The following is a 25,421-nucleotide window of genomic DNA, read 5'->3' on the forward strand; positions in this document are numbered from 1 at the left end:
TTTCTTTTCTTTCTTTTTCTTTTAGCTCTCTTTTTTATTTTATTTTATTATTATTATTATTTTACATCATTACCATTTAATACTCCTGTTACAGATGTGCTGACCTTACAGCACAAGATACATTTCTTTCTGCATAGACTTTTTTTTTCTTTAAACTTTTTTTCATTATTACATTATTATTCAAATCTTCTAACCTGGAACTGAACATGATCGACCTCGAAGGAATTCCCATGAGCTCAGACCCGCTGATCGCGCTTGTCCGACCTGCCCGCCCCCAGGCGCCGGCGTCCTGTTCTCCGTGTGGGCGGAGTTCCATCCCCCGACCTTCTCGAGAAGCCGCTGCCTAGGCAACCGCAGAGGCATGCATTCGCAGGAAGGAGGGCCCGTCAGCCGCACAGACCGCTCCGGAGTCAGCAGCGGGGACCTGAGCGCCGTCCTGCTCGCTGCTGGGGGGAAACACGGACCGGGCTGCCGCGGATAGAGGAGACGCTCCCATCGGCACGTTGAAGCCGAGCTCATCTTCCTGAAGCTGCACCCGGAGCAGAGACCGATTCTAGGTGAGTCTGCTCTGCCGCGGAGTGCAACTTTTGATTCTGGGCTTTTATTTCCAACAAGGAAGAAAAGTGGAGTGAGTTGACAAGATGCAGAGGAGAACAGACCAGTTAACACGCTGCTCAGCAGTGGCTCCCATGGACCATCTGAATGAGCTCAACCATAGGGGAAAGAGAAAAGAGAATTCCCAGATTGTGCCTCCGGACACTGACCTTAATGAATAACATTTATTAGTCTTTTATATTTGTGCATGACTCTGAAACTTTTAAATGTCTGCAAACTGCTCCTGTGTGTCTTTGCCACAGCTTCCTCTAAGCAAGGCAACATCCTTCCTTCTTTGCAAGTTTGGTCTCAAGTGCAGATCGTCTTCTTCGAACCTAGATCAACATTTTTTTTGTAGCATTGAATATGTAAAAGGGATCATAGCAAAGTTTTACCAGACTAATATTCCAAATCCTTCATCTTACTAACTGACTGTTCTGTTCCTCTTCTCTCTTGCTCTTTAGATTTGTAGTTTTATTTAAGCAGTCTAAAGGGGCAGTGTTATGTATTAGTGCCATTTTATAGCACAATCAAGTAACTATTACCTCCAGTTGTCATAAAATGCTGCATATATCAGTTATGACCTGAAAGAAATTTGACTTTTACATTTAATGCCTTTAATTTGGGCCTCTGTCTCTTTAAAAACTCCTGCTCTTTCTGAAACTTCACCTTCAGGAAGTGATCACAATACTCACTTAAACAATGTTTTTTTTTACCAACGTTGCACTGAGTAGTAGCCTGTATGATATGCAGTTTCATCAAGTGTTTGCTAATTCCTTCTGACTAGTCTGAAGGATCTGAGTGGTTGAGGGCTGCTATGTGAGGGAGAGGCTCTGAGGAGGAGCTACGTTTCAAAGGCAGGGCTAGGTCCACCCGGGTGTTTTGCGCAGTTGAGTCGCCATGGAGATTAAAGGAGTTCTCAAACATGCACGAAAGTAACAAGGACAGGAAACAGTTAATGTTGTCATGGAAGTCAAATATTTGCCTTATTCTCTGTGAAAGCTGGATTTTTTCTTGTTAGTTTGGTAGTTGGGTAGATGAAGCAGCGTGATGAAAGCGCTTCCTGTCACTGAGCCGTGGCTGTGAGGGTGTGATGAAGCCGGGCTGGGAACCACTGCTGCAGGACTCAAACTGAACTGTAACAGAAGCTTTGCAGACATCGCCATTGTCTCTTTCATGTATTAACACATTTCATCTCCGTTGTGACGGTGCAGACGTGCCTGTCAGCCTCCCTGCTCCCTCGCTGTCACTGGTCTGCCTGCCAGCTGTGTGTTAGGTAGCTTCGTGGTCGTGTGTCTGTGCTCATTTGTTGATGCATGTACTGTATGTGGTTCCTCCTCAGCTTCTGCAGAGACCTGTGGTTTCCCTCACCACCTACAGGATGCACATGAATAATATGTTAAATCAGTGGAGTAAGTACTTAAGTATTCACACGCTCTCCAGCCTTTCCTTAAACTACAGTGGTTTATAAAACTGTTCCTTCATCTCAGACCTTTAAATATTTTGTCACTTTTTCTCAGATTTTGTGTACCAGGCCAAACAAAGAGGAGCATAAATGTGACGGAGAAGGAAATGATGATGATTTGCAATTTTTTTACTGATAAAATCTAAAAAGTGTGGTGTGCACTTCACTTGTATTCAGCCACAGTTATTCTGATACTCAGGGTCTCCCTCAGAAAACCTGCTAAGCCCAGTGATAGGGTCACCTACAGGCTCACCACGTTTTTGAGTTAACAAATGTTTAACTTTGACAGGAAATCTGAAAATATGGCTAGATTAAAATGCTACAATTCAAATAAATATAAATGTTTTGCACTTCAGTTGTTTCATCCAAATTAAAGGGTCCAAAAATGTGTAATCCATGACTTGTCACTTCATTCAGTGAAGTTATGAGCATGTAGATCAGGGTTACTCAAATACAAATCTTAAAGGTCCACAAAGACACTTTTAAAATAGTCAAAGGTTCGAGTGCTGTGGTGGTGAAGGGGCAAAGCACAACCCACGTATAGAGGCCAACTCCTCCATGCATACATCACAGGTTCGAGTCCCGGCCTGGTGACCTTTGCCACATGTCTTCCCCCTTCTCTCATTATCCACTTTCCTGCCTAACCACTCTCAAATAAAGGCCACTAGAGCCAATAAATCTTGAAATAAAATAGTTTAAGGTCCATTTATCGGCCATGGACCTGTACAGGGTGACCCCACCTCTCGCCTGCTGACCGCGAGAGATAGGCACCAGCACCCCTGGCAACCCCACTAGGGATGAGGGTGTATGATAATTGATGGATGTCCATTTATTACATTTATCAAGCCAGAAACTCTTGTAATCAAAAGTTTATTTCCACAAAAAAACAACAAACATAAGGAAATAAAATGTCATTTAAAATTATATATAAATTTAAATTTTTTGCTGGAGTTTCTTAAAAAATAAACTCCAGCATTTCCAGGGTGATCCTAGGAACTCAGGAATTTAAAAATGAAGGTTTCTTGTGCTTATACTCTGAGTGAGCACTCCAATGCTTTTAGTTGTTGAAGAATGGCTTCTCCAAAATACCACAGGAAAATAAAGATTTCTTAAATCTGCATGAAAGAATCAAGGCAACACACCTGCGTTGCCGTTACAGCTAACTGTTAGAAGAACGTCAGATAAGACTGATAGGTATTTTTCCTTTCGAACCTACATAAAAGAAAGAACCACAGACAACGTATATGAATTTTATATCAAGCTTTTGCAAAAGGAGAAGCCTCCGTCACTGCTCCTACGAGCAATTCACAGAGCGTTCTGACCTGCTTCCGCATGAGCTCCTGTTTTTATTGTCAAAGAAGAACAGGCAAGGGGGCAGTCAGGAAAAACAACAGAGGTCGTAAAGCTTCTAACCCAAACATCTAACAACCCAGTTCCAGATGTGATATCTGATCAAAGGTCTGAGCCCGGTTCAAATCTCGGTCAATACTGTCAACAAAACAAAATACGACTGCTCACAGGTAGTTACTAAATTAGGAGGTGTTCTTGTAAAAGGATTTAAGGTCTGAGAAACTCAGCGTTAACTATTTCTCATAGAAATGAACAGACAGTAGTGACCTCCAGGTCAGTTAAGGAAGAGAACACTTTAAACAGAAAATCACAATGATCTATAGGCTGAATGTGAACTAAAGTAATAATAAAATGATAATACCAAAAAATCTCTAACAAGACCAACCTTAAGTCAAATACATTTTTGGCCCATATGCTAAATACTGTTTGTAGTGAGAATCTAAAACTTGTGCACATTAGTCTGTTGACATACACAAGACCCCAAAGTACCTGCAAGGGTAACTTCTCTGAAAGCTGGTTTCAGCTTTCATCCTCTTCAGTGGGAGGATTAAATTGGACATCACACTTTTTCACTTTTTCATGTTTGAAAACCCTTAGTTTTCCGTCAAAGTTTGCATGTTTACTTTGTGTTGGTCCTTACCACAAAATTACTGTGAAACACTTTAAGGTTTATGGTTCTACTGCAGCCAAAGGTGAGCTTTTGATGCTCAGCTCCTCTCAACTCTCTGACCCGGAACCATGGCCTAGTTAAAGGACAGGGCCTGATGTTTCTGCATCACAGCCGTCTCACCACCTGCTCTGAGTGTTTAATCAGGATAAAATGCTGCTTTAAGCAGATGAACGCACTGTACTGCAAATATGTTTAGCTCTGCATTGTCCTGAAATAGGATGTATTTTCCTCAGCATCCAGTATGTCTGAACGTGTCCAAAGACTGTGTGTCAGAGTAGTGTCCTGTTACCTGCCGTCCGCTCAGACCCCGAGTTCCTTTTTCATAACTATGTGGCCTTTTTATGTAGGAAATCATGGTTTTCAGTAATCATCTTTCATCATCTCCACATTAATTCCCATTAATGATGCTTAGAACCAACAGCAGCCTCTTTGGTTTCACGACACTTTGAATATTCCTTCTGTTGTTTCCAATTTTTTTCTGCCTAGGGCCAGATAAATATTAATTTAAACATAAAGTTGCGTTCGGTGTTCCAGTTAGCTTCCCTGTTGTCTTCTGACTCTCCATTCTAATCCTGTGTTGAGTTCTGGACTTTTCTCCTCAGTTACTAGAACTGTAATCCCTCTAAATAAACAAAGATCATAAATGTTTCTCCTTCTCAACTGACTTCTCGGCTTCTTAGAAAGAGTCCACCAGTAATATGCTAATACTTAGGTATTTTATTTGTATTGCTGTATTTGAAACAATTGTCTATGCACAATTAATGATGTCACTGGTTGCACATAACCATGCTGTGTGCATAGAGACCTCAGCCTGAAATCGTATCCAGTAATGGTTATTGGGTCCAATACCAAGTGAACTAACCCTCACTATGAAAAATGATTTTTCCTACATGGCATGAACTCGACAAACTTTGCAGCTTGGCTTGAGTTCTGGGCTGTCGTAGTGGTGAGAAGCTGTTGACAGGAATAGCGATACATTGTGTGGTCTCTGCAATTTTCCTGACCTCTGACGTCCTTTCTATCCCACTCAACCATTTTGTACAAGTGACGTATTGTTTATCAGAGAGAAATGATCTTTTCTGGAAACCCCCCACCCCCAAACACTCTGTCTGCTGGCATTCTCAAAGCGGTCAGGGTGTCACTCTGTTGTGTAATATAATCTGCCTGTTTTTTTAGACCGCTGCCTTACCACAGAGATAGAAGCTGCCAGGGGTGGACAGTCTCAGATTCCCTAAAGGCCTGAACGCATTTGGAAAAACACTGTGGTTTATGATGTTTACAGCCACCAACAGAACAACAGGAGTTTCTAGTATAGATGGTGTGTTTTATCTCTGTGATTCAGTTTAGTTTATTGAGTTTCACAACTTTCTTTACAGTCTAGTCTGCATTGGTATTTTTGTCAAAATGCAACTTCCCTTTGAGTTCAATTGAACTGAGCTGAACTGAATTCAATTCGGAAACATCCAAAAAGTTGCAGGACATTGTTCCTAAATGCAGGACTTGAGTCTTAAAATCTGAATATGCAACGTTCAGAAAAAAGTACTGAAATCTCAAAAGCATCAGTCCACCTTTATCTCCCTATTTCTTAATTCTTAAGGTTCTGATTGGCTTGAAAACTGATTTAAGGGGTGTGGTAGCTAGCATAATCTCCTCAAAATTAAATTGTTCAAACATTCCCACAATGTATCCCTGCTGCGTTCCCTTCCCATAGCTTCTACTGTTGTATCTCCCATGGAGCTTGGGTTGCAACACCAACCACTTATTAGTTGGTGTACCGCAGAGCAGGACATTTTACAGCCATAATAGAGTTGTGTCTAAATGCTTCCATCCTCATTAGGGTTTTGGAATCTCTGACTGGGCATTATTTCATGTCTAACTCACCAAACATGAAAACATTGAAGGGAAATTACAAAATGGTGTAGCCTAAGAGAGATGCAAATGGTGAGACCTAATCTAAACCTAACCTAAACTGGATGTACAAGGTAACAAGTAAACATTAATATGAATAAGAATAATTCATTTTTATTAATAATGCCCTTTAAATCTAGTTGAGATCACTGTCCTGAGTGTTGACAAATTGTAACACATCTCCAGAACCTCGGTTCTCATGAGGTTTTCCGGTCTGCAACTGGTGACTGATGCAGATGGAGAGTATACGTTGAACCATGTGGTTTGATCCAACAGGTAAACCACTGTAGTTCAAATTACTGAGTACATAGTGCATCAATCACCAGCACCAGTGTCAGTGCAGGTCATAATGTTATGCCTGACTGGTCCGTTCACTTTTTCCTGTACATAACTTGTGTTACTGAGGAGTCAGTTCTCATGGAGGTCCACAAATAACCATTTTGTAATTGTGGGAAGTGACAGGCACAGGCCTCTTGACCTTGCCTCTTGTTGCTTACAGTGACTGTTTTAAGGCTGGGCCAGCCGGTTCCCAGGAGCTAAGAACTGAACCATCACGAAGTTACAAGGAAGCTCACAACCCCAGGCCTGGTTCAAGAAACGTCCTTTGTTCCTGGGTGAGGTACCCTGTTTCTCATGGAACATGTCGTCTAAAGAGTTCGCTGTGTTTTCAGGACAGTGCTCTGGTTCACCTTGGTGGAGAAGGAGCTGAGCTGAAAAGTCCAACACTCACATATTGTTCTGGGTTGGGAGTCATGACCACTAAAGTGCTTTGAATCACTCTGTATGCTAGCTATGCTAGCGTACACTGAATGAATGTTGCTCTACAACAAACTGAGCCAGTGGTTTGGAACTCTAACTAGGGTGTCTCACTTTTGCAGGTACCCTAAGAGGACAACCATAGACCTTAAAGATGCAGTATTATTCTAGCTACATAGTCTTCATTTTCTAGCATAATCAGGTGACTCTATTACCTTCAGTTGTTATAACAATGCTCGATATAACAAACATGTATTAGTAAGTACTGAGTTCTGGTATTAATATCTCGGTGTTCATCTGGACAACAGACTGGCCTGAAGACACAAAAGTACAGCCGTCTACAAGAACGGACAGAGCAAAGTTCACTTATTGATGAAGTTTAGATCCTAGAGAATTTACAGCAAGATGCTTTGTATATTATTTTTCGTCTGTGGAGAGTGCACTTTTCTTCTGTCGTCATCTGTTGGGGTAGCAGCAACAGAACTTTAAAAGGCTTAACAATCTGATGAAGAAAGCTGGTTCTGTTCTGGGGAAGACTGTAAAACCTCTGGAGATTATGATGCAAAGAATAAGTATTCATAAAGTCAAAAAAATCAAGGACAACCCTGACCATCCTCTTCATGACACTGCGTTACAATGACAAAGTGTCTTTAGTCATAGGCTTCTTTGGTTACACTGTATTACAGACTGCTACAGGAGCTCCTTCCTGCCCACAGACATCAGCATCTCTAACGACTCCTTAAAAAAAAAAGTGGGATATGAGTTAAAACGTTCAATTTCCCTCCGGGATTAATACATTTTTTGTTTTGAATTTGAGGCTGCACGGCTGTAGATGAATCAAGGTTATACTGCTAGGCCTGCTGGGTGTTTTCAGTCTGCAGTGTCTTAACTAAGAAAAGGTGGTGAAGTATGTACCTGAGAGTCCACATTTTCTGTTTTGTGCTTCTTGCCTGAGGACAGTCAGGCAGTCAGGCAGTGCTACGTTTGTCACTGGTATTATTTACACCTTCTAGGTGGAACGAGACACAGGTTAGTTTTTTTTTTTTTTCCACACACGTGACCTGTATCATGATCACTTTCAGTGAGAATTTTAGATTCAACCACCCTGACATCATCTAATGACGCGATGTCCCCTGACCACTTCAAACAGGACACACACTTTAAAGTAAAACGCATGAGGACTCTGCATAGTCCACATGTATGGATACTTAGCTCCAGGGAAAATAGTCTTGCTTTGGTGTTGGCAGTGGAACTTTAATGGGTGCTGTGGTAGCCTTTCCAGGAAGTCACCATCTGGTCTCTGAAGGCCTTGGTATTGCTTGTTTGCCCTGACAGGTCAAGCTCACTGCTCTCTGCTTGTCTAACCTTCCCACTCAGTCTGTAAAGAAAAGAAAAACAGAAAGCTCAAGCTGTTGCCAGGCCGTCCAATGCCTCAAAGCATTAATGTGTTCTGTTGGGATTTTAAACTGTGAAGTGGAGCAAAAATGAATTTAAAGTAATGTACTGTATGTCCATACCTCTTTGCTTTGACAACCTTAAATAAAATTTGGCCCAAACTATTGCCCTCAGAAGTCACCATGTAACCAATTAGAGTCCACTTGGTGGTAATTTAACCTCAGTATGAAGTGAACCAGATTTTCAAAACGAGAAAATTTTCTGACACAGAGATGGTGTTAGAGATCCATGTTTGGATGAAGAGAAGAAGTGGAGAAAAAATTTAGAAATACTGCTCTGTCAGTTTGGAAATTAATCTGTTATTTTCTTTTTAGAAGGTTCATTTATTTGAATTTAACTAGCAACACAAACAGAAAACAGTAGGTTCCGTTGTTCACACTAGAGGAATGCAATGCTAAATATTTGGTGTCGGTAAAAATAGTACCAGTATTACTGATACCTATATATTTCAAGTTTGACACCTTTAAATTCTGACCTCTTGGTGTTTTTAGGGGATTCCATTAAAAAAAATGTTAATGCATAGTACTGAATTTGGAAAAAGTTACTGGTGTCTGAAAAATTAATAACATATTCAGGGGTCACTTCAGGATACGAAGAGAGGGTAGTTACAAAACTATCAATGCACCTACAAGAGCACAGTGTAACTCCCCTGCAGTTTTAGCATGATACTCAGGAAGAGCACAGCAGATGTCACAGTTGGCCAACCGAGTGACCCATCAGCTCTTCAGTTCGCAAAACGCCCCACAGAAAAAAAGCTGATAAACTGGCAACCCTGCCATAACCACACAAGTGTAAACAGTTCATTCAACGCCTCTTAGGACTGCGGGAGGGTTGACAAGCTGGTTATTCATTTTTAGCTAGATTCATTGCATATTCACGTTTAGCTTACAGAAGGACCACCAAGCCACCTAATAAACAAAAGTAAATTGACCAAGGGGACTTAGGTTTAGGACGGCCATGTGCCCACCCACACAAACTCACGCAGATGTGGGTTGTGTACAAAATGTTTTGACACAAAATAGCTTTTTTCTTCACAGTTTTGTTAATAGTAAAGAGGGTTAAAAAATCCAATAACTATAATTCCTCCGATTTTTTTCACTTGGAGGAAAATCTCAAGATATGCACAGTGCATACAGCCATACAGCTGCAGGCGCTACTTAGCATATTAACATGACAAACAGAAACAACAGAAAAATGAAACATTTGTATGCATCTTGTCCTTCATAAACAAAAGTCCAAAAAGTTATCACTTGAGAAGAAATCAAAGCAAAAACAAAAGTGGAGACCAAAACAGCCAGGACAGAAAAGCAGGCAAAATGATGAAACAAAGGAGAGAAGAGAGGCACAGAATGGCAGATTCAATGGCTGCACTGTAAGCATTTCTCTCTGACAGCATTTCAGCTATAATTGTTTAGTCTGAAGCCAAATGAACAAAAGCGGCATGAATAGCTGGGGTTGAGTCCGCCGACTTGATTGTTAAAAGCTTGTTGATTGTGTTAGCGTGTCAGCGTGCGCTTTCCACCACCGTCATTGTGACTATAGCGTGAACAGAGTCTGACCTTCTCTGCTGTCACGCCAGCTCGCTGTGGCCGAGCGAAGGTCAGGATGAAGGCAGGTCAGGACTCACCTGAGTGGAGAACAATTATTAGTAAAGTTTCAGCTACAACTAATGATTCAGCACAGTCATAAAGAAAATTACAGTAGCATGGAAAAAAAATCTGAAAAATGATGGTTTATTGAGAATAATCAAAGAAATATAGTGTTGTGAAAAAAATCTTTTAGGTACTCCAACTCATTTTAATCAGACAAAAGATAACCTGAGTGTTTTCCAGGCACATATTTCTCTGTTATCTTTGAAAGTCGCTGTTGACTCACTTAGCAAAACAGATACTATTTCAAAACGTTCTTTTTCCGACAATACAGCAGAAACTTTTAATCAAATCTTCTCTTCCTCCTCACCTTTATGCTGTAACCATAGATGTGTTGGTAGGTGACATCCATTCTATAGTTTCAGCTATCATTGATTCCACTGAGTTGAAGATAGTGTCTGGTAGAAACAAATCTCTATGGAGACGTGCGCAAACTGTCCTGGGCCGAATGTAAATGGTGTAAAACTCAACTTCACGTTTATTATAAAATCTACAAAGAAAGAGAGCAAAGCTATCACTCAACACTAAAACATGCAGGCGAAACGTTCTTTGGGGAATTCATAAAAAAACCCATTAACAATACTCGAGATTTATTTGCAACAGTTGACAGGCTCACAGACCCTCCTGTGACCGAACCACCAAACATGACTGCAATGAATTTGCTAACGTTTTTCCACAGAAAATAAAAAAATAAGTAGATTAATCTGCACATCCACACTAAATCAATACTATGCTGTGACATAATAAATGCAGAAAAAATTTACTGTACTCAATTTCAACTACTTAAATATAAAAACTATTAATTAAGCTCCTCTTTCTGAAGTCTTGATGTCATGCCGACAATTTTCCTTAACTTTCCTACTGCAGAATTACAGGCCGATCTCCAACCTTCCATTCAGCAGCAAAATTACTGGAAAAGCTGTTTAAACAGTTAGATAGCTTTCAAACTATAACTAACTGCTTTGATGTCTTTCAGTCTAGTTTCTGTACTCACCACCATCCTGAGAATGGCCTAGTCAAAGTGCTCAATGACATCCATATGAATACAGACTGTGGAAGATCAATAGTGCTGGTTCTGTTGGACCTCAGTGCAGCGTTTGACATGTTATTGAAACGACTGGAGAGTTGGGCTGGACTCTGGTCCAGTACTAAAGAATACATAATACATAAGGAACAGAGATTTCTTTGTTTCAATATGTAGCTTCTCATCGAAGTCACATGTGGAGAATGTGGACCCCTGTGATTCAATATCTATATGCTTATATAAGGAAATAAGATTAGCTGCCATAACTATGCAGATGATACACAGCTCTACATTACGATGTCACCAGGTGACTCAGAACCATCCAAGCACCAAACACATAAATTTCACTAAACATCTACGCTGATGTACATGTATTAGTGGAAAGACATGCTGAAGTTTAGATTGAAACCTTTTGAATAAAACTTAATATTTTATAATATTATCCAGATTATCCAGAGACGTAGTGTTTCCCCTCATCATTAAGGCGCTACCATAAAAAACCACAGCTACAAGTCTCTGCCTGAGGTGAATGATCACCTCAGCCTTTTTTTTTTGAACCTCACATGATGCAGCGTCTTTGTTTCTGTCTGCAGAGTGGAAGCACTTTGCCTCATCTATGCAGTTAATAAGTGGATTGTGAGGCCGGGCCTTTCATGAGCTTCTCTTTCATCCAGGGTCGCTTTCATGCTGATAAATGCATAAATTGCCCTTTTGGTTGTCTTCTTTTGTGATGCCTCAATTGGTTTAGTTGCAGTGGAAATTCTGCTTCTACATGCAAGACATCGGATCAAGTAAAACGCTAATAAAACTAAATTACATTCATTTTTCACACGTCCAGGGCCCCAGTAACTTTGCCGACATGCTTGTAAATCCTCAGTTTTTCAAATTGTCACAAAATTAATAATTAAATTAACTTTTTTTTAAACATGTTGTTCTTTTATAATTTCCTTCTTTGCTTGGTGTACTCAGCGTCCTGTTTGTAATTTTGCGTGCTGTGCGGCAGAGGTTTTGTATGCGCATGACGACCCACATCTGCGTGTTTCTCTTTTTCCCAGCAGACGTCTCCAGGATGTGCGATGTGGACTCGTCCTCGGAGCCCAGCAGCCCCACCCTGTACGGCGAGTCGTCAGACAGGTACTACCATGTGGACCGCTGGCAGAAGCTCCGCACGGCCGTACGCAAGCTGGAGTTCTGGGAAAACTTCCGAGCTGAACTCATCGGGAGCGGATTCTTCTCCAGAGTCTACAAGGTATTCCGTCTCGCCGTCCTCCCCCCTGATTTACACGTTGCTGCTCTACATCTGAGCTGCTATCAAAGCTGGCTTTGTTTGAGCCTCTTAATAAGGACATTCTTGCCATTCTGTGATTGGCCCACCAGCTTTAGAAACTGTGTGGGCACAAAATTCTCCCACCTTACATAATTCTCATTTTAAAGCTCATTTTGCTGCGCAGCAACAGGGCGAGCAAGCTGTCAGAAATGTTGCTGATGAAATGAGCTGGAATTAGTTTGAGGAGTTTGTTTGGAATAATTAGAGGTTGAATTTGTCCAGGCAGAACTTGGCTGAGAAGCAGCCTTTGTTCTCTGTCTTGACTGGTTTTTCTCACCTTCGTTTTAAAGCCTCTTCTTTTCATCCTCATCATTCTTCCTCACAGTTAACTTTATTATTTTCCCTGCTTCAGTTATTTGGAAATTTAACTACAACTTAGTGAAGTTTGTCATTCTCACTCAGTCGTACCAATTCCACGTTTTAACCAATCCTTCTTGTTCTTACTTTTGTTTTTCATTTTTCTTGAGGTGCATCAATAGTTGTTGTTTACTGAGACAGCTTTCAGAAAGCAAACAGTAAACAGTAAGGGTTTCCTCTGTCTAAAGCGTGCCGCTGCTTCTCAGGTGATTCACAGCACTACGCGGAAGGTGATGGTAGTGAAGATCTACAAAAATGATGTGGACCAAGACAGCATCGTGCGAGAGATCAGCCTGCTGCAGAAGCTCTCTCACCCCAACGTTGTCAGGTAAAAGCACCGGCCCTTCCCAGTCTCTGCTCAGCCAAAGCTACAACAAGCAGGGCTCAGTCTAAAGCTGCCATCTAAAACTTCCTTAGTCTACTGAGAGCAGCGTAGTTTGAGACAGTCTCTCCACATGTGGCCTTTTCCTTTCCTTATCCATCTCTACAGTGATCACAAACACGAAAACATAACTTTCAGACAACATACATACATATTTTCTTCAAAAAAATACAAGCCAGTGTATTTATAAAATTGTCACCTGTCTAAAATAATGTTTTTCCTAGGTGACCTTTTTGCCTAAAGATGATTTATGAAAAAAAAAATTATTTTTGGCAAAAAATGACATGGGCCATTATTTTAGGAAAGTGACAATATGATATGTTAATAGTTACTAGATAGACAAAAGTCAGAACTGCCAAATCTGAGTTAACAGGCTCAGGAATAAAGGCACAAATTTAATGCCTCCTTTGTTTCAGGTATCTGGGTATCTGTGTGAAAGAAGACAAACTGTACCCCATCTTAGAGGTCAGTTCTGCTTTCTGCTTCTCTTGTTTGCCGTAAATAAAGTTCTGTTATTAGCTTTGTCTATTATGAAGACAAGAAACAAGAAATGTTGATCTGATATGCTATGATCACTATGAAACTGTTTGCTGTGAGGCTTGTCGTCCAACCAATGCGTTCTAGTTTCTTACTTTTAATGTGAATTCCTCGTTATCATTTTTTTAAAGAAAGTTTTTACGAAAATCGGCTTGCGGATAAATTGGTGCATCCTTACTTGCCAGACAGCGGATAATCGTCTCTCACCTGTTGATGAAGGTTTGAGAGTTATGGGGGTTCTGTCTGGACAAAAGCTCACATGTTTGACTCCATTGTCCACAGTGACAAATCCTCTTGATTTTCTTAGGTTTTTTTAGAGTGGTGTGCTTGTGATCCAGAAGTGAGCCGCACAGTCCTGTTAGTGAAAACATCCACATCATCAAGATCTACCTGTGCAGTGGGTTAGGTCACTTGGTCCAATGAACCTTGTGTTTGTTCCCTCTGGACTCCTAAAAGGGACCCAGAGGGTCAGACATGATAGGGCTTGTTAGATAGAAAGCGTGAGTGCTCATTATGGTTGCATGTCCATCACCCATTAGGTGTAAACTTCTGTTTGTTTGACGCAGCCCTTAACCTGAACACTGGCTGCATGTTTCAGTACGTAAACGGCGGCTGCCTGGAGGAGCTTCTGGCCAGGAAAGATGTTCCCCTGTGCTGGAGAGAGAAGGTGGACCTGGCCTGTGACATCAGCAGAGGAATGATCTACCTGCACTACAAGAACATTTACCACAGAGATCTGAACTCAAAGGTGAGACCACCAGACCTCCAACCAGAACTCAGGCAGTTCTGTTGTCAAAACTGGAGACGATGTCCAGCAATCTGGGTTTTGGAGATATTCTTTACACCTGAAAAAGTCCTGAAGTAATGGCTGGTGGTGTGTCATCACATCAGACAGGACAAGAACTGATTGGTTACTTACCAGGTATTAAAAATCATAAATTTCACTTTCAGTTTACTTAGAATAAAATGTACCATAAATAACAAACAATTAAAAACAATCTGCATTCATCTTAAAATTATTTTGGACTCAAACTAACAAACTATCAGATTTTCAGGAGCAACAGAAACACAATACAAAGGTTCCAGTTCAGGGCTTTTGTGTGTAAAAAAACAACATGTCATTAACTGTGTTAAAAATTTGTTAACAATAATTTAAATATATGTAATTAATTAATCGAAATGAATGCAGTAAAGTCCGAGTCCTACTTAAAATATCTCAGTCCTGGTTTGACTGGTTCATAGATTGTTTCCTAGGCTTCCATTATTCAGTGGTGCTAATGACAAAAAGCTTTGAAAATATTATATTTTATGTTTTTGCTAATAAAAGTAAATCAATTCTGACATTGTGTTTTGACCAGAGAACATATCTGAATTTAATACAATTTATTTCAGAGTCCTTTAAAGAAATGAGAGAACCCTTGTGGTTAGCACTTTAACATAGTTAGTGATTAACAGTGTGACACTCACAAGGTTCATGAATCACATTGCAGTCCCAAAAAAAAGGTTAATGATCTTGCTACACCCCTTCTGTTCTTTGAACAGAATATTATCTACTTAATTAAGAGTTGACGTTACACAACAGCTGGGCTTACTTTTGTGTAATGTTCCACTAGTTCTGGTTCATGACCTAAACACGTCTTCCTCTTCATGTACCCAGGTTTTGCTACAGAACGTGGCAACCGTGACAGAAAATAATTGATGCATCTTGACTTTTTTGTTCTTTTCTGATTAAAATATTGCTCTTTTATTTCTTCCCTGATTGTTCTTGTATAAATTAAGGAGAAACAAGTGTGAACCATCTGCTGAGGAAATAATACACTTGTTGCCCACAGCATGACTTCAGCTCTGAGACTGGAAATAAGCACACAGACGTGAATATTTGCGCAGGGGGTCTTTTTCTATCCAGCTCTATGTTTGTAGTTTGTTTTGCAGTTTGCCTGAATTAATTCCAGCATTGGCCCTTCGCTGTACATCGAAGGAAGTCTCTGTTTGCGTGTTTATTCTCAGTGACAGTATGAGGCATTGAAGAGCCTCCGTAAATTGCTGCGTGGGTGAGCTTGCGTGTAGGTGCCGTCTCTCCTCCGGTTGCCAGGCTTTCCAGAAGAAGCCACCAGAAATGCAAAGCAACATCATGACAGCCTCTGTTGTTATGTTAATAGCTTGTTGCTAACTGCAGACTGTTGGCTGTCACCCAGTGGCTCCTCACTTGGCTCCAGTCTAATTCTCCAAGAGAGTTGTTGGTTTGCGTCAAACCTCTACAAGACAAAACCTGCTGATCCAGACAGGATAGAAAGTTTGGATTTCTGTAAACAAAGTGAAAATGGTCTAAACCATTGTGTTCAAAGTGGGGCCCCAGGGCCATTTGTGGCCCCTGGACTGATTTTATGATCACAAAGTAGGACTAAATTTAATACATTTTGACAAAAGTTTGACTTTTCAGTCAAAATGTACTTACAAATATATTAGATGCAACATAAAGTGATCATCTTTACCAAGATTACCAAGATTCCTTCTGTTGTCATAGTAACTAGGACCACATTTACTCATTGACTATTACTCTTTTGGGCCCACAAGTACTTTTGAGCTGATCTCAGCTCCTGCGGCAAAAACAATATTTTATCAGATACAATAATATGTCATATTGTATTATTGTACAATAATAATACAATATTTTACCACATTTTCTTTCCTGAGTATTATTTCAGTCTCTTGTGTTCACCTCTGTTACCTCAATGATTTTGAAAGTGGTTGCCTCCGAATCTTTTTTTAGTAGTAGCATCCACACTGAAGAGTGTTGTAAGACCTGATAATGTTTAGTTATGGTGCATTTATTACAAAACGAAACACTAACCAGATCTATGAGGCTAATCAGGCTAGAAAATCGGCCAGTTCTGATCATCATCTGGTAAATATATAAAGTTTCAGACTACATGGTTTCAAAACTCCTAAATGTCAATAGCTGTGTTTCCATAGACTGTGATTTAAAATTTCAAAAATAAATTTGCTTTATGAAACCATGAGAATTTGGGAATCTTGTTTTTCAACAAAACGTTTTGGGATGAGGTTGTTGTTTGGCTGTGTGGAAACAACTTTATTTTTGCAAAACTGCAATGGAAACACGTTTTTGCATCACACAAGTCACATGATCAACAATTGGATGTTGCCATGAAGGAGACGACGACAGGAAGTAGTTGTCAGTTATTCCCATGTGATTTTAATTGCGTTTCTTATTTAATGGAAACCCTGCAGTTGTGTATATATGTTTATTTCCAACATTGGCAGAATGTTGACAAAGTTTTGCACACGTTTGTAAATGAAATGACGTTGAAATGACTCCTGACTCTGTGAAGGTGTGAGAAGTCGCCGTCCTCTTTGGAGCTTTCGGGTTTCCTCCTTTTGTCTGCTGCTCTTTCCATTTCTGTCTCCAAAGCTGTTGATTCTCCTGCCAAAGAAGTGACTAAGCGAAGCTGCTAAATTTAGAGCTCAGGTCTGGAAGTGAAGTTTTTCCCTCCGTAAGGCCTCGTAATGAAAGGTTAGCAGAGGGAAGAGGTTTCTCGTATCTGAGCCAGACTCCAACCACATCATGTGTACGCACACAGAGCGCTCCACGCGAACCATGCTTTCACCCATCAATCCACATAAAAAGCTCCAATTAGACATCACACACGTATCTGGGACCACTTAATGTTATGCAATCATATCTCCCACTTCCTGTGGATCTCTGTCATCACACCTCCTGCTTGCAGACTGTAAACAGCCCAGGTTCTGTCTCCATTAAAAGCTGTTGCTTTTTATTAAAGAGCAAAATGCATGATGAAGAGTTGATCAGTGAATTGGAGGCTTCCCTGCTCCATGGCGGCCCACTTAGTCTGGCCTCTGCATGTGGTCCAGTTGAATTATTTAGTGAAATTGAAAGGTTCTGACAGTCAGAACCGGTCAGACCTTGATGACAGATAAATGTGAAGCTCCATGAAAACGTCTGTCTCTAATGATGACATAATGAATCCATCAAGCTTTTATTTTTTTTAAGTTGTACATATACGCTGCCCTCTGCTGTCAGATTCTCACGTTGCGGTTCTCTTCTCGTTGGTCCCTCCAGAACTGTCTGGTCCGAGTGACTCCTCGGGGCTGGGAGGCCTTGGTGACAGATTTTGGGTTGGCGAGGGAAGTGGTGGAGCTGCCTGTGAAGGATCCCGGCAGGAAGTTGTCATTGGTGGGCTCGGCCTTCTGGATGGCCCCCGAGATGCTCCGAGGAGAGCCCTACGACCGCAAAGTGAGTGCTCAGTCATTTCCCAGGAAGGAGTTTTAGTTCTATGTGCAGGACGTTAAAGCATTCCTCATGTGACAAAACTGGACTTTTAAACTTTTCTACATTATAAATGTTTTCTTTCTAGAAGCTTTATATCCCTGCTCTTTGGGAATCGCGTGCTGGGCCCAATGCGATTTCTATTATACATTAATGACCTTCCCAAAAACATTTAAGCACTCCAATACTTTAAAGCTGAAGTATGTAGCTTTTCTATTTTTTTTTGTTTTTCCATATTTGTTGAAACTGTCACCATGTTGTTGCAGTGTACTGTGAGACAGATCATCTGTAAAAGCTCAAATTCCTCCACTTCCTCCTTGAGCTACTATTGTCTTCTGAAGCAAAGCACCGCTCCTGACCAAAAACAACCAATCAGAGCCAGGAGGGTCTTCACGCTGTCAATCAATCTCATGTACTCACTGCTAAATGTGCTAATGGTAGAGAAACAACGTACCGTTACAGAAAAACCCTTTAATCAACACATTAGTGGCTATGCTAATAAGCCTGAGCATTCACCACAGGCTCTGCTAGCTGCGGTGTAGCAGAGAGCATAGGGGGAGTAAAAAGGAGGAAAAGCAGAGTCACACTTAGGGTGATTGACATCTCTAAGACCCGCCTCTGGGCTCTGATTGGTTGTTTCTAGTTATCACAGGGAGAAGGTGCAAAACCTCAACTGTTTCACAGATTATGTGTCTCATACCAAACCGTCATAACATGGTGACAGTTTCAACAAAATATGTAAAAATATATTTTCTGTCTAAAAGTTATGTACTGCAGCTTTAATACATGAGGAAGCTGCTTTTTTTGTCTGGCTCAAATATTCTGATTCAGATATTCAAATCGTCAGTTACTTGGAGATCTTCAGCAACTTCAGTGCTAGTTACAAGATAATTATTTTTTGACTATTAATATAAGAAAAAAAACTGTGTGTATGTATTTTTTTCTCACGTAGAAAAAAAGGCGTTTCATTACCAAACCTCCTTCTGCTGTCACGACTTATTAATATCTAGGAATTATTTTGGATTCTGATTTGACTCATCACAACCTGTGCCAGCCGCAAGCCGAAGCAAAAATAATTTATGTTTACTACAAAATTAGGTCAAATTTGCCGTCCTCTGTTTGGAATCTTCATGCCATGATATGTACAGCCATGTCGTACTGCCTGTCTGATCTCTTACTAATGAAGTTTCGGAACCCACAGCCTCTACGATATGGCCTACAAAATTCATAATAAACTTCCTGTCTGGACTCTTTCTACTTTAAATGCTTTCATGTTTCAAATTTAAGTTGTATTTTTAGATTTTCCGAGGCGATAGATGTGTAGCTCTTTCTGCTCTGATGCCTTAACAATGTGTTGGAAATGATCGCTCGACTCGCTCTGTTAGAAGTGGACACTTGCCATTCGCAGCCTTTAAAAACTGGTAATGCCAGAAATACATTTTCTACGTTTCTAATGAAGTCCATGTCAACACTGGCACTGTGAAAGAAAACTCATCCTGGTCATCTGTTGAACACCTTCTTCCTCGATCTCCACTGTTTAGTGTCCAAACTGACAGATGGAAATGTGGAGCTTTTTGTTGTAGACATTAGTCTGCTGCTTGTTTCAGGTGGATGTTTTCTCCTTCGGCATCGTTCTGTGTGAAATCTTGGCCAGGATCCCAGCCGACCCAGAGATCCTCCCCAGAACCCAGGTAGAGACCAGAACCAGAACCACCAGCTGTAGGGATTATCCAGCGGTGCACAGACATGAATGTTTCACTGTAACAACTGGACTTTAGCGCGGCCATAGTGATGATAGCGTTGGTGTGTTTCAGGACTATGGGCTGGATGTGAAGGCGTTCGGTGAGCTGGTTCCTGACTGCCCACAGCGCCTCCTGGAGTTAGCAGCCAGCTGCTGCATGGTATGTAGATGGAAGAAACTCTCCATACGGAACAGAGAGAATGAAAAGAGTCAGATGATCATTTGTCTGCTCCGGATCGGAAGTTAAATTAAAATGGGACACCATGGACAGGCCTACACTCCACTACTGGACAACACAGAGACACACACCACAAAACACCGATGCACACACTCATTCCTACGAACAAGCTTTTACAGTGACACACATGAAACCCTTCAATAAAATTCTCTGTGTTTTCTACATCCTTTTATAAGGATTTAATTAGGCCAAATTTGAACAAAAAATATAAACATTTTGCATTTAAGATAAGGAAAAACTTTTGCTTGTAAATATGTTCTACCCAAAGAACATTTGCATCTCTTACTTTACTTCTGATGATGTATAAAAAGGCTTAATGATTAAATGAAATGTCTGCAGAATGTGCCAACTTTTTTAACTTGATTATTCAATTAATCTTCAGAATAATCAATTACTTGAATGCAAACTTTGAATCTAACAGTCCAATCGAATAAATTGAGTATTCTTTCTGACAAGGCTTGTTTGTCAGATGAAAATTACCTTTTGGAATAACGTTTTAAATGACCTTTAAAACCACATTTCTGTAATAAACAATGTTTATTTTATTGGTCTGACATAATATTCTAGTTTTAAATGTCGTGTTTTCGTCAAGCCCAAAATCATTGTGATTATTAACAGAAATATAAGCTGGAAAACACCAGTCTGCTGAATTCATTGATTCAATAATTCATTGAATTGAAAAAATGAAATGACATAAAAAAGGGAACTAAAACAGCAGCTGAGAGTCAAGTTAAGTGCACACCAAGTAAAATGTATTGTGGTACCTAACAGATCAAACTAGGTAATTTTATCTTACTTTACATTTATTGTTTTGAATATTCAGTAATAGTTCCTTAAATAAATGGACATTTCAGTAATGTTCGGATTTAATGAATGATGCTACGGTATCTGTGTGAAATGATACATTATGTATTTTTATGTGCTAATTATGAGGTAAATAAAATGGAGAATGTGTTGTAGAATCATTTGAACAGATCATGAATTTGATGAATGATCTGGGTTCATACTGGCACAGTGACAGATTAGATCTGACCAGACTGTGGCCTGATGCAGCTTCCTGTCTCTGCTGCTCCCAGGTGGAGTCGTTCCGGCGCCCGGCCTTCACAGAGCTGCTAGATGAGCTGAGCGAAGCTGCGGAGGGCCTGGAGCCGCCACCGAAGCCCGACCTGACGGCCCGCTGAGCAGGGGGTGTCCGGCAGCAGGGATTATTGATCACAGTGGAGACAGGAAGCCAAAGTGAAGGGGAGTTTAAAGAAGGCGGGCCTGATTGTTGATGCTTCCTGTTTTCTCACTCAGCACCAGAGGCTCAACTTGTCTATTCTGAGAGCGGTTAGCCAAACCGCGGCTTCCCTGAACGCTTTGCTAACGTGGCTTCTGGGTGATCAGTGTTACTCTTCGAGGTAGATCCAGTTTCATTTCCTGACTCAGAGGTTTCCTCCTCCTCTTCCTCTTCATACGCGCCTCGTCCTGCTTGTCGCCGCCACTCACTTGGAATCAACGACACAGATCATCCGATCTGCAGATTGGTTTTGGTCTTTGTGTCTGCTTTAGTTATTCTGTTTTCCGTACTTCGTTCAGCAACGGACTCCAAACGGCTGCAGACAGCCGAGGGCCCTCAGACTGACCGTCGTGTTCAAGGCTTTTGAGAGCTTGTCTCAGTTTTACAGAAAATATCCTTTCTACATTTGCACAGAAAAAAACAACAGACCACAAAGTGTGCAGACCCTTTTAGAGTGAAAAGAAAAAGTGAGACCAACAAATCATTCCAAAACCTTCCCAGCCTTTAATGTGACAGTTCTAAATGATAATTTAACTGAATAAACACGTCAATAAATCTATTTACTTGTTATTGATGCAAAACAAAGTAAATCCACGTCCCACATCAATAATATTGATATTGATACCAATATGGATACTTTTTATTATGTAGGCTTGATATATCATCAAACTTTTGACCTTAAGTTGTTTTTATGTTTCTTTTGAACTATTTTGTAAAAACCTTGGACAGAATTTTCGGCCCACCTCTAGTGTTCACAATATTAGAATAATAATTTGCTTTCATTTCAGCATTTATCCTTCTTTGGTAGAAGCTTGCAGGGATTTTACACATGACTTTTCAACAAAGTTTCTACATTTCTTGGCAAAACAAGCTGGAGAGGAAATCAGTTTTCAGACTGTGAGGATCTCTTCAGGTGACCCAACAAGTTTTCTGTCAGAATTAGTTCTGCTCTCTGATGCCAGATATTAAGTTTTTCTCTTATGAAGTAATTTTTTACATTTATTTGAACATCTGCTTGAACCCTGTGTGATGCTGAAAAAGTAAAATCAGTTTTCATCTCCAGCTTCATGATAAGCGCCTGGAGGGGTTGCATGAAAACTGAATGATATTTAAAACTGTTCATGAATTCCTCCACATTCATGAAAATATGAACTCCAGGGCATGATGCTGCCGCCACCAAGCTTCACTGGTGTTCCTCTGGAGATGTGAAATGCACCAGATGTGTTGGTTTAGCAGTTGAACTGCACAGGAAGTACTGGAAATTATATTAAAGACATAAAAGGTTCATTGTCTAATTTTGAATCCTCTAACAGGGGTGTGTAAACATTTTATGGCTTGATTGGAGAAAACTGTCATAGTGAGGCATAAATAGATTTTAAATCACATTCTTGCTTTGACTCCAGCATACCCAGACTGTCTGTAACCTGTTGCTTTTATATATTTCTTTGATATTTTTAAACATGCTTGGATCTGAACATGTGTTTGAAAAAACCTGAGCTTTCTGTATGCTTTCTGTTCCTGTGGTCCAGTTCGGTTTTCCATGCTATCAGAATTTCAAGGCAGCTAAAATGCAACAGCCAGATAGTTTCATTATTCCTGACATCAGCCAGACTTTTGTGATGGAACAAATAAAGTGAAATTCTTTGTCTATCATTTCTTTTTGTGAGATGCTTTAAGTTTAAGTTCAGAGTTGATAAAACATGATCACATTGAGCCTGTTGAGTTCCCAGCCAAATGGAACATAGATGTCAGGTACATCTGCTAAATCTATTTGAGCACCAAAGTATGCAAGGAATGTACCACAGTTTTAATTTTTGATTTTTTTTGTTTTTGTTTTTTTCCCCCTCCACAAAATCCCTTCTGCTGTTATACCACTACATGCCACTGGATGGCAGTCTTTTCATTACTGATACGAATCCTGCCTGGATTACTACGAAGGACCAACTGCTGTAAAAATAAGAAACTGTCCGATGAATAGAATCCAGAAATAAAACTACATTTGACTTCCTGTGCATAATGTTTGACATGATCAGTGAGAATAAAATGATGAACAGGTTATGGAACATGTGAGAACAGAATATGAAAAAGGACAAAATAAAAAAACAGACTAGTTCTGTTAAAGATGCTAAAGACGTGTGCTGTGACATACAGTAGGTTTGGTTTGGCTATGAGAAAACTATAAATAAATGCAAAGGCAATGATTAACAAAATTACATATATGAGATCTTCCTCATCTTCTTGATGAGGAAGATATATATATATATATATATATATATATATCATAATGTATGTATAAACAGCATTTATCTGAGAAGTAGCTCATATAATGAACCCAGCAGATGTGTTTGCTATTTGCTGCTGGCTAGTCTGAAGGAGCTGAGTGGGGGAGTTTTGGGGAATTGCTGCTCTGTGAGGCTGAAACTCTGACGCCTGGAATCAGCTGCTCTGAGGAGGAGCTTCATCCTCTAATGCGGTGCTAGGTCCCACCAGGTATTTTGCACAGCTGAATGGTTGCCATGGAGATTAAATGATTTCTCAAACATCCATGAAACAATCAAGACAACACTCATTTCCAGGTATGTTGTTGAGGAGGGAATAACATTATAACATGATGCAAAGCTCAAAAACCTATATTTACACCATACTGCACCTTCAACTTCTCTGATTTCTGGTCATTTCTTCATCAGACTGAAGCAGAAGACTTGCTGGAAGGATGTGACAGAACATGTTCTATGATCTAAGAAACGTGGCTGCTTTCATGTTGGGTTACTGGAGCTCTTAACACTTGTGAGAGAGAGACTTCATTATTTTTCTTTGAAGCATGACTTGTCTGCATAATCAGCATGAAAACATAAAGCAAATGTTTTCAATTATGAAACAGAACAAAGAGCCTCTTCTGAATCTATATAAAAACACCCGGTTGACAAATCTAGTCTAGCTACAGGAGCCGGCTCCCAGTGCTCAGCTGTTACAGAGAGAGCATTAAATATTTAGATGCTGTTTCAGGCCATGACAACACTCTGCACCTCCCACCTCTCCCTGCAACATCAGAGTCTAAAGAGTGAGATTGATGAGGATGGATGATCTAAACACTGATCTGTGTGTCTGAGTGTGTCCTCTGATTTACACAGCGATGACTGTGATCACAAAGGACAGGGAGGAGCAGCGGTTGCATTTCAATAAAAGCTCAGGTTGATCTTTCACAAGTTAATAATACTGACTCATGATCAACAGTTAATCAACCAGTTCAAAGATAAATACAGAACTGTAACACTAACAATGTGGAGGGAAGAAGAGGATTAACAGAAACATGTTGAGCTTCTCTTTTCCTTCTGTGAGATGTTACTATTACCATTACTAATAGTATTATTATTGTTATGAAAGTTTTTTATTTGATTTTTTTGCTAAATAACTGAGATGATTTATTACATGATACATATTGTAAAAAAAAGGCAGTTATTCTGATGCTGTTAGTTGTTATTTACAACTGTCATTATTATTATTATTATTATTATTATTATTATTATTATTATTATTATTATTATTATTATTATTATTCAGTAAATGTGCTTGCCCTGTTATGAAAGTCAATTTGTTGTCGTTTTGTTTTTATGTAATATCATTTATTAATTGGTTCTTTAGGACTGAAATTGAACATTGATATGAAAACCATGTTTTAATTAGATATTTCTGATAATTACTGAGAACTCACGCATGCACAGGGAGAACATGCTAACTCCATGCAGAAAGACCCCGAGCCGGGAATCGAACCCAGGACCTTCTTGCTGCAAGGCAACAGTGCTACCAACTGCGCAGCCTTTCAATTGTCATAATGAAAGGAATCTAATGTGATGGTTGCAATAAATGATGATAGATCAACAGTTTGGACACACAATGAAATGATTTATGTCATTTCACCTTTAAAACCTGAAAGTGAAGCGGAGAGCATGCTGTCCTGCTCCATGTCACTGACAGGCGTATATTTAATTGTCAGTTTGTAAGTGGAGACATATCGGACTTACCAGAATTTGGCTGCGATCACGTCTCCTAATGTAAGTCCTGCTGCTCTCTAGAGTCTGAATGTGATTTTTTATGAGTCTTCCTGCTGCTCTGGGACATCATCAGTGCAGTAATCACTGCAAAGCAGACACAATGTCTTCCTGCTTAATGTTGCGTGTAAAACGATAACAGGAGGGGGAGATGAGACCGGGGATGAGCAGGTGCTGAACCTACTCCTCACTCAGTCTCATGGGAGAATGAACGTACCATCAGTAAAACAAGACGGATAAATGCCAGCGGGTTTTAGCATGACTCAGAAAGAATCTGACAAAAAGAAGTTATGCAGAATACATCAGGTTACAGGAAGGAATCTGGTTAACACAG

The 25,421-nt window shown here is 40.1% G+C and overlaps 1 protein-coding gene across 4 annotated transcripts; it reads left to right on the forward strand.

The window, feature by feature from the left end:
• The first annotated feature begins 339 nt into the window (after nt 1–339).
• Nucleotides 340–22,688, forward strand: LOC102234619 (dual specificity testis-specific protein kinase 1-like). Of its 4 annotated transcripts, none has more exons than XM_023342888.1 (10): nt 340–557; nt 1,937–2,006; nt 11,927–12,120; nt 12,762–12,883; nt 13,354–13,402; nt 14,073–14,222; nt 17,574–17,747; nt 19,388–19,471; nt 19,595–19,681; nt 20,836–22,688. In XM_023342888.1, exons 2-10 carry the CDS (start codon nt 1,976–1,978, stop codon nt 20,938–20,940), a joined length of 996 nt encoding a protein of 331 aa, XP_023198656.1. In that variant the 5' UTR covers nt 340–557; nt 1,937–1,975; the 3' UTR covers nt 20,941–22,688. The 4 variants fall into 4 exon arrangements, with proteins under 4 accessions (XP_023198656.1, XP_023198657.1, XP_005802227.1 ...); XM_023342889.1 differs by having other exon boundaries at nt 11,930–12,120; XM_005802170.2 differs by lacking the exon at nt 1,937–2,006.
• The last annotated feature ends 2,733 nt before the right edge of the window (nt 22,689–25,421 follow it).

The sequence above is a fragment of the Xiphophorus maculatus genome, chromosome 11 (assembly GCF_002775205.1).
Source record: "Xiphophorus maculatus strain JP 163 A chromosome 11, X_maculatus-5.0-male, whole genome shotgun sequence".
Classification (NCBI taxonomy): Eukaryota; Metazoa; Chordata; class Actinopteri; order Cyprinodontiformes; family Poeciliidae; genus Xiphophorus; species Xiphophorus maculatus.

Excerpts from the sequence above, each read along its gene's own strand:
- LOC102234619 (XM_023342888.1), top strand. The coding sequence starts at position 1,976 with ATGCACATGAATAATATGTTAAATCAGTGGA. Across the intron at positions 2,007-11,926 it reads TAATATGTTAAATCAGTGGA|CAGACGTCTCCAGGATGTGC; the intron begins GTAAGTACTTAA and ends TCTTTTTCCCAG. Across the intron at positions 12,884-13,353 it reads TCTCACCCCAACGTTGTCAG|GTATCTGGGTATCTGTGTGA; the intron begins GTAAAAGCACCG and ends CCTTTGTTTCAG.